This window comes from Bison bison, unplaced genomic scaffold (assembly GCF_000754665.1).
Source record: "Bison bison bison isolate TAMUID 2011002044 unplaced genomic scaffold, Bison_UMD1.0 scf7180017864285, whole genome shotgun sequence".
Taxonomy (NCBI): Eukaryota; Metazoa; Chordata; class Mammalia; order Artiodactyla; family Bovidae; genus Bison; species Bison bison.
In genome coordinates, this window is record NW_011494857.1 from 1,400,426 (window position 1) to 1,409,846 (window position 9,421).

General features: G+C 53.0%; 2 protein-coding genes across 2 annotated transcripts in view; both read left to right on the plus strand.

Moving 5' to 3' along the window:
* Window positions 1-55: 55 nt before the first annotated feature.
* ADM5 (adrenomedullin 5 (putative)) lies at window positions 56-1,134 on the plus strand. The gene is given in 3 exon segments (XM_010849629.1): window positions 56-439; window positions 644-740; window positions 743-1,134. Coding segments are annotated over 3 exon segments (351 nt in total). The 5' UTR covers window positions 56-368; the 3' UTR covers window positions 926-1,134.
* Window positions 1,135-2,554: 1,420 nt separating this feature from the next.
* The window catches only part of CPT1C (carnitine palmitoyltransferase 1C), a 19,332-nt gene continuing 12,465 nt past the window's right edge, over window positions 2,555-9,421 (plus strand). Inside the window, 3 exon segments of the mRNA XM_010849630.1 lie at window positions 2,555-2,707; window positions 7,356-7,495; window positions 9,093-9,386. Coding sequence (XP_010847932.1) covers window positions 2,567-2,707; window positions 7,356-7,495; window positions 9,093-9,386 — 575 coding nt within the window. The 5' untranslated portion in view covers window positions 2,555-2,566.

Below are 9,421 nucleotides of genomic sequence, written 5' to 3' on the forward strand. Positions count from 1 at the left end.
CTTCCCGGGAACCCCTAAACTGCGTCGCCACTCGCAGGTGTCGGCTGCCCCGCCCCTCCTCCTTCCGCCTTAAAGGGGTCGCGTCTCCCGGGGCCTCCCAGGGGCATCGACGGCACCGCGGGTCCCGTGAGGTCTCCTTGGCCGTGGTGCGGGAGGTGGGCATTCCGAGTCCTAATCCTGCCCTTCTGGCGTGGTGTGGCTCATTCGGCCTCAGTTTGCACGGTCTGAGAAGTGGGGCCGCCCTGATTTCCTGACGCTAAAGCAGGCGCTCAGGGCATTTTCCAGGCCCGGGGAGGGGGCGGGGCCGCACCCCGGAGGAGCCGCTTCGCCCACCGGTTTCTCAAACGCCGGTCCGCCCCACCCCCACGATGACCGCCCACATTCTCTTGCTGTTGCTCGTCGCCTCCTCCATCCTGGGGGACCCGGACTCGGCGGGCAGGTGAGAAACGCCGAGGGCAGCGGGGACGGGGCGGGAGGGAGACCGCGGTGGGTGTGCGCCCTCTCTAGGCCGTTTTCCGCTTCAGTGGAATGGGAAGTTGGCCAGGAAACGGGCCCCGCCCGTCTCGGAGTTCTGGGTACCCCCCGAGCCCCCTTTCTCGGGTGGGGTGTTTGAACCCGGTCTTCTCCCACGCTCCATCCCCAGGCGGTCCCAGCCCCAGGTCTCCCAGCAGCGCGGGCGCCTCTGTTCCCTGGGCACGTGCCAGACCCACCGCCTGCCAGAGATCATATACTGGCTCCGGTCTGCCTCCACCAAGGAGCCCTCAGGGAAGGCTGGTCGCAAGCCTCAGGATCCCCACAGCTACGGGCGCCGCCGGCGGCGCGAGGCCAGAGTCCCGCTACGTTTCCAGGACCCCAGCCTGCGGCAAGGCCAGCGCAATGCCCACCTCGCTGGCTGATGCTGGGCACATCTCTGCACGTCCCCTGACTTCAGTTTACCCATCGTGTATTGGGGCCGTGACCTCAAGTTTCAAGACCCCCTAACTCCACCTCCTCGGAGGGAGGGCTGGGCTGGACTGGGCTGGACCCACGTGCACACCGGCCCCAGCAGGGACAAAGAATATTAACCACCAGAACTGAATAAAACGAGAGTTCCGTGTTTCGGTCGGCTTGTCTGTGCCTATTCTGGCCTCCCAATTTGAGTCGGGTCTCTAATATATTTTCCGCTTTATCCAGGCAAGTCCACCCCCCAACGGAAGCCCCTCTGATTAACTTGAATCCGACCCGCTGTAGCACCTCCACGCCAACTCAGTCCCTACAGCTGCATCTCCCGTGGGTGGTTTTGGTGGGTCTACCGGACCCCAAAGCAGTCCCCTCCCTCCCCTGGGTGGTGGGGCTGAAATTCGCTCCGGCTCCCACGCGCGTGGGCTGAACTCTAAGCTGAGCTTCTTTCCTCGAAGAGAAAGGAGAGAAAAGAGACAAAGAGTGGACTCCGGAGCCGAAGAACATGGGGTTCGGAGGAGAGGTGCTGCGTAGAACAGGGGAGGCCCAATGGTGGAGAATCAGGCGGGTAGGAGTCTGAAGGCAGGGGATGCAATGGAGGGAGAGGATTGGACGCTGCAATTTGAAGGGGGCGGGAACTGAGCGAGAATTGAAGGGGGCGGGGATAGAAGATTAGAAGAGGGCGGGGATAAAAGCCGGGGCTTGAATACCCAGCGAGGAACCCGAGAGGCAGAAATTGGGGTTCCTGGATTTTGGATAGTCGGAGGCGACAGGAGCTCCGGAGGCGCATCAGCCAAGTCGTGGACTCACAGCACTGGGACATATGCAAGTGGGAGGCTCCAGTCCGGCGTTCTAAATAGGGGGCGGGTGTGTATGTGTGCTCGGGCTTGGTCCCCAGGATCCGGTCGGCGGACCCCTGACTCAGCGTGGTAAGTGCTGGACTGTAGGGGCGCGAACTCCTGCGGGGGCCTGAGGATTGCATCTTGGGCTGGGAGTGCGGGCATCTCCATCACTTGTCCTCGACGCTCGCCTCTGCTCTCAGCCTCAGCATCCCCGAGGCATGCGCAGCAGTGTGCCTCCTCCCCCGTCCCCTTCAGCCCGGGGCGGGGGGAGGGGACGCTGGGTCACCCCAGAGCACATGAATTTATCAAGAACCCCCCTCAACTCTCCTCCGCCCCCGCTCCCTGCCACAAGTCCCCCACCCCCAGTCCTTGCCTCGGAATGGGAAGCGGAAATGAAGTGGACAATGCCAACGTCCGGCAGGTGTTCATTTCAAAATCGGTTTGGGAATAACGCTTTTCCCGAGATCCCGCAACTCACCCTGGACCAGTTTCCCGCCTCGACCCCCAAATCTTGAAAGTCCTTTGGAGGGGGCCACTGTCCCCGCACCACGTTCTCAGAATAGCCACAAAAAGGGTTAACGCGAATTATCCGCCCTGCCTTTCTGTGCGTTCACAGAGGTCCCCGGCTGAAGTCCCCCCAACACTGGAGTCTACGGCCAGGACCCTCAGGACCCCGCAGGTGTTAGGGAAGGTTGAGCTGGCGTCCTACATTCCTGGGTCTGCGGAGAAGGGGCTGGGGGTCTGGGGAATGACCCTCTGTCCTCCTCCCAGGGCTGTAGCCTGACATGGCTGAAGCTCACCAGGCGGTGGGCTTCCGACCCTCACTGACTTCGGACGCGGGGGAAGTGGAGCTCGGTGTCCCGGTGTTACAGGAGATCTACCTCTCTGGACTGCGCTCTTGGAAAAGGCATCTCTCCCGTTTCTGGGTGAGAAGGGCTGCGACGCGGTTTCCTTCCGGGAATCCAGTTACCTGTTTCCAGGATACGCGAGGCTCCCTTCCTGGCATCCCGGGTGGTCCCGCTTCTGGGAGTTTTCATGTCCACTTCCAAACCCCCTTAAAGCCAATTCTGGATTCTCTGTGGCTCACTGCTGGGTTCCTCAACCTCGCCTAGGAGAACTGCCATTCACCTGTGGTACCCACTTCCTGGACGCTCTTCACACTCTCCCCACAAACACAACTTCCATCCCAATTTCTAGAACTCAGTCCCCTTACCTGTGGTGTGCCTCTCACCTTTCCCTTTCATCTCCAGGCTCTAAACGAGATGCTCCCTGTTCCAGAACCCCATGGCCTGATCAACGACTTGGGTAGCCCACACCCCAGTCCTGAAGGCCCCCTTTCCCAAAGCCCTTGCCCACTGGCTCTCTGCGCCACCTCCTTGCCCCTGCTTTCAGCCCCCAGTACCCTCTCCAGTATGTGGCACACCCTCCCTCTGGTTCTGAAATGTGAACCTCCACCGACTGAATCCCAAACTCCCACTTCTTGCCTTTGCCCTAGAATGCCTTAGAATGCTCACATCCACCTAGAACCCGTGTCAGCCCTGGGGTCCCCAGTTCTAGAAGTCTGGCACCATCTATGGAGTCTCCCTGGAGAAGGAAATTGCAGCCCACTCCAGTATTCTTGCCTGGAGAATCCCATGAACAGAGGAGCCTGGCAGGCTACAGTCCATTGGGTCGCATAGTCGGACATGACTGAAGTGAATTAGCATGGGCTCATGGAGTCTCCCTGCTGGCCACACCCTCTTTGTGAACACAGGTCTTGAATGCCTTTGCAGTCTACCAGGACTGGGTTTGAGTCCTGACTCTACCACTGACTAGCTGTGTGGCCTTGGGCAAGCGCGTCTCTCTGAGCCTCAGTGTCCCCACATGTGAAACAAGAGTGATGGTAGCACCTCCCTCACAGCACAGTTGCAAAGATTAAACAAACTCTCACGTGTAAGCCTTGAGTCGAGTGCTTGGCCCATGGCAAGTGCTGAAGGTTAGCTTTTTTTTGGCTGCACCTTGAGGCATGTGGCCTGGAGAAGGAAATTGCCACCCCCTCCAGTATTCTTGCTTGGAAAATTCCAGGGACAGAGGAGACTGGCGGGCTACAATCCATGGGTCGCAGAAAGTTGGACATGACTGAGCACAAGGCATGTGGAACTTCCCTGACCAGGGATTGAACCCGTGTCCCCTGCAGTGGAAGCGAGGAGTCTTAACCACCGCACCACCAGGGAAGCCCTCTGAGTGTTAGCTTTTGATTATAATATGGTTTTTCATTTGCAAAATATCTGTGGAGCATTTGTGAAGGGCCTGGCACCATTTGAGGCCCTGGGGACATGGCAGGGAGCAAGACAGACAGAGTCCTTTCCTCATGGGGAAGATAAGTACTCAAAATGTAGAGTATGTCAGATGGTGACGTGCTGTAATGGACGATAATGTGGGCAGGGAAGAGGGAGCATGGAGATGTTGGAATACAACCCAGGGGCAGCCCAGGGTTCTCTCTGGAAGCTGCAACATTTGAGCAGGCTGGATAGCACTTCTATGGCCATATTGGTTGTTAAAATGATTATTAAAATAGGGATGTATCTGCTCCAGTGAGTAAATAGCCACTAACCCAAACCCCCAGAGAACCCCTTTCAGCCCTACCCCTGGGAACCCTTGGGCCTCAGGCCAATCCAGCAACCAAAGTGTTAACTTGTGGTTTAATAAACACACACATACATACACACATAAATAGGTATTTAAACTAAGATGTAATTATATACAGAAAAATGAGGATGTTTTAAGTGTACAGACCTTGAATTTTGTAGTATCTTTGTAACTGGGGTAATACCTATGTAACCAACTCCCCAACAAAACAGCATAGCCATCATTCTAGAATGTTCCTTAGAGCCCCTTTCCTGCCAGTACCCCTTACCTCGCGCTCACTGCAAAGCAATCACCGTTCTGATTTCTATGCTTATAGACGGATTTGAACTGGTGCTGCTATGTCGAAAAATTTTATCTGTAACGCCTGTATTCGAGTCAGCTCTGAAACTCCTTTCTGACTCAAATGCCACTGATGGTCAGTGGCCCCCACCAGACACTCATATTAGTATAACTGATAATTGTAACAGTGACTCTTTCCTTTCAGTTACATAGCTGCCTCTCGCCCTGATGGTCACTTGGAGTTCTCACATCCTTCCTTTCCAGTCAGGGACCCCAGGAACCACCCTGAAGCCGTAGCTCCTGGAACTGGGTCCCAAGGAGAGGGCTGTGCCCTCAGTAACACCAGAGCTGTAATTCCATAGACTCATTGCTAAGCCTGAATTTCTTCACTTAAAAAATGGGAATCTTGACAGCCCCTGCCTTGAGGGACTGTTGTAACCATTAGTTGTCTTAGGAGAAGCTCTGACTCACAGAAGTCACCACTCCAGCATGGCCGTTCTTATCTCACATACCACACAGGTGCTGTGTGACCTCCGGCATGTTAGTAACTTCTCTGGCCTTCTGCTTCCTCATTTCTAAAACCATACTAGAGAGTAATAGATCTCAGGCTCTATACCAAGCAAACCCTTTGAATGTATTGCTCATCTGGTCCTCATTAAGACCTCTTTTTTTGTCATGCTGAACGACTTGCAGGGTCTTAGTTCCCTAATCAGCTAATCAGTGATTGAACCCTGGCCATGGCGGTCCTAACCACTGGACCACCAGGGAATTCCCTCATTTAGAGCCTTCTAAGGGAAGCCCATCATTAGTCCCATTTTACAGATGAGGAAACAGAAACTCAGAGAGATATTTTCACTTCCCCCAGGTCACACAGCTGCCATGATGCAGAAGTAGAGGCAGACCTGGAAGAATTAGAAGTCTGGCTCTGGAGCCCATGCTGACTCCTCACTATCCTGGGCTGCTTTTCTAGAACATGGTCTCAGTACTGATGCCCACGAGTTGTGACTTACACGCAGTGGGTCACCTGGGCCAAGCATGTGGCTTTGGTGTAGGTGGTTCATTGGCAGGAGATTAGAGTGTTGCCTGAGATGGTTTCCAAACGGATATGAAATTCTGAGATACAGAAGACTTCAGAGTATGGTACCCTCCTCCGGCTGGTTTGAGTGATTGACAGTGCCCTCTGGAGCCAGGAGACTGGATTCGAATCATGCCTCCACCACTTCCTGGCCATGTGGCCTGGGATGAGGTCTTCAAACTTTGTGTCGCCTCCGTTTCTTCACCCATATGATGGAGATACGAATAATTACTATCTTACTGAGTGTGACGGGGGACGAAATGATTTAATGATGCTCCTGGTACTTGGGAAATGCTATAGAGAAATTTTCTGATATTAGGAAGCCCCTGTTCTATTGCAATCTAGAGCCCCAGATAGGAGCACTGAAAACATCTTTTAAAAAAAGAAAAACTAAACAACAAAAATAACCAGGCTCGCCAGTAACCTCCTTCTGCCAAGCCAAAGGGAGATTGCCCAGTAAATAAATCCCCAGTGAGAAGAAGATTAGCGACAAAGAGGACATGGTAATATTTATTGAGGTCCTATGGTGTGCCTGACTCTGAGCTATGCAATTGACCACCCTGTGCCACCCTACCCCATCCCCAGCCCTCTGCTTCATTTTCTCCATAGCACCTCTTGCCATCTGACTCATTCCACTAGAGCCTGTATTTACGTAGGTGTTGTCTCTATCCCCCATGAGAGCAGGAATCTTGCTGTCTTGTCACTGCTGTTGGACTGCAGTAAGCCTTTGTGGAATGACATTTCCTCATCCAGCCCTCGTGACAGCCCTATGAGCCAAGTACTGAGATTTGGATTGTTCCCATTCTACAGATGAGGAAACTGAGACACGGAGGTAAAGTCACGTGCTTGCAGTCACTCAGCTAGGTAGTGACAGAGCAGAGATTTGAGCCCAGAGGGTGGGGACTCCAGAGCCCAAGGTCTTAACCATGATCTCTGGGAATTTCCTGGCAGTCCAGTGGTTAGGATTGTGTGCTTCTCTGGAAGACTGCAGGAGGCACAGTTTTGATTCCTCGTCAGGGAACTAAATTCCCGTAAGCCGCACAGTTTGTCAAAAAAAAAGTTTATACTTGTAAATGGCACCTGGCATGTAGTAAGCACTCATTAAATGTTAGTTATCACTTCCCTGGGAGTTGGGAGTTTGGTTAGTTACCCAGCAGCTTGTGGGATGTTCCCTAACCAGGGATTGAACCCTGACCATGACAGTGAAAGCGAGGAATCCTATCAACTTGACCACCAGGGAATCCCAACCCAACATTTTCATTCATTCCTCATTCATTCCAAGACCAGCCCCTGAGCTCTGGATCCTGCTGTATCAATTGTTTTGCCTTTTTGACAGTCTCACCTTCAGGGTCCTGCCTGAGAGTAACCCCTCCTCCGGGAGCCCTCCCTGACTCCCTCAGCCTGAGCAATCTGCCTTATCCTATCACCATGACCACTCACTGCATTCTGGTCTGACCTCCTTGGGGGCAGGACCCAGATCTGTTTATTCCTCACGGTATCTTGGGCACGCATCTCAATGCTAAGTCAACATCTAAGAGTGGTGCTTAGCAGATGGGATAAGTGATTGAATAGGTGACCTTTCCTCTCCACAGAACGACTTTCTCACAGGTGTGTTCCCTGCTAGCCCCCTCAGCTGGCTTTTCCTCTTCAGTGCAATTCAACTTGCCTGCTTCCTCCAGCTGGATCCTTCCTTAGGACTGATGGAGAAGATCAAAGAGTCTCTGCCAGACTGGTGAGGTTCCCCACTTCAACCCAGTAACCTCCTAACCCCTTGGCCTCCACCCAGGACATTTCTGTATCAGCATGTGTGCCTGTTAAAGAAAAGTCACCTCTAAGACTTACCTGGGGTCAGATTAATAAAGGTAAAGCATCAAGTAAAGGGAGGTGATTTCCTCTATTGTCTCTGCACATTTTTCATCCTGGCTGCTTCTTGCTAAAGGGAATGTTGGCAAACTAGACAAAGGCCAGGTATGGTTATATATACTAACAGAAGTATGAGTTCTGCTAATCTACAGTTGTGTGGTCTTAGGCAAGAGACCTCACTGTTCTTGGTGTCAGGGGCTTCACGACCCAAATGAACTTTTGGGCCAAAACAATGATTGGTTTTTAGGGTGGTTGAGGAATTAAACAAAATCATGCATGTGGAATATATAGTACAGTACTAGGAGGTACTAGGATCTACCCTGGTGGCTCAGACGGTAAAGCGTCTGCCTACAATGCAGGAGACCTGGGTTCAATCCCTGGGTCAGGAAGATCTCCTGGAGAAGGAAATGGCAACCCACTCCAGTATTCTTACCTGGAAAATCCCATGGATGGAGGAACCTGGTTAGGCTACAGTCCATGGGGTCGCAAAGAGTTGGACATGACTGAGCGACTTCACTCACTCACTCATTAGGAGGTTATGAAATGGGAGTAGTTGAATGATTATTGTTGTCTGGAAATCAGATGTAGGTGAAGTTGTCAGATAGCCTGAAAGGGCAGATCTAGGATCGGAAGTAGAAATTTCCAGAAAGGCTAGATTTACCTAATCTGAAGAGGGTAAGTGACTCCCTTCAAGTCCTCCAGGTGGGATTCGCTCATAGTCTGTCCTATTGCAACTTTGCAAACATGTTGACTTACTGTATCTTTAGACCAGCCATTCCTAATCTTGAGTTTGTATTAGAGTTATCTGGGAGGCTTGTTAAAACACTGATTGCTGGGCCTAGGGCCCAGGAATTTGTATTTCTGACAAGCTCCCAGAGGGTGCTCTTGCTGCTGGTCCAAGGGCCACACATTGAGAACCTCTGCCTCAGGGTGTAATTTCATATCTGGTATAGTGAAAGTAGCTCAGTCTGCCAGACTCTGGGATCCCACAGACTATACAGTCCATGGAATTCTCCAGGCCAGAATTCTGGAGTGGGTAGCCTTTCCCTTCTCCAGGGGAATCTTCCCAACTCAGGAATCGAACTGGGGTTTCCTACATTGCTGACGGATTCTTTACCAACTGAGCCATCAGGGAAGCCTGATATCTGGTATATTTCAATAGAAATACCAGCTCGCATTTATTAAACTCCTACCAATTTCCATGGGATGTGATTAGAAACTTGGTGTCTCCATATTCCTGAGGGGAGATGGTGGGCACACCAAGAGAGAGAATCACACCTCTAGCACTTCACAAGTGAGGAAACTGGACTTTTTCTGACCGACTCTAATTCTACGGGATATTCCTCCAACAGCCAAAAGATCAGAGTCAGAGTGTTAGGAACAGCAGGCGCTGGGTAGGGCTGGAGGGGAGGGATGTTCTGAGGCCAGGAGATGCTGGCCTATTCTTTTTCTCTACCCGCCCCCAGGGGTGGACAGCATCACAGGCTGCGGGGGGTCCTGGCGGCCGCGCTGTTTGCGTCCTGTCTGTGGGGAGCTCTGATCTTCACGCTTCATGTGGCCCTGAGGCTACTTCTGTCCTACCACGGCTGGCTCCTCGAACCCCACGGAGCCATGTCCTCGCCAACCAAGACCTGGCTGGTACGGGAGAGGCAGAGCCCTTGATCAAGCCCCCTCTGCCCTGTTTTCTCTGTGGAGTGGCACCCTCGCCGCGCCCCCACCCCCACCCCAGCACCTTGGCCCCGGGCTGCAGTGAGGCGTTTAATAAACTACTAATTCCTGCTCCCCACCAGGCCCT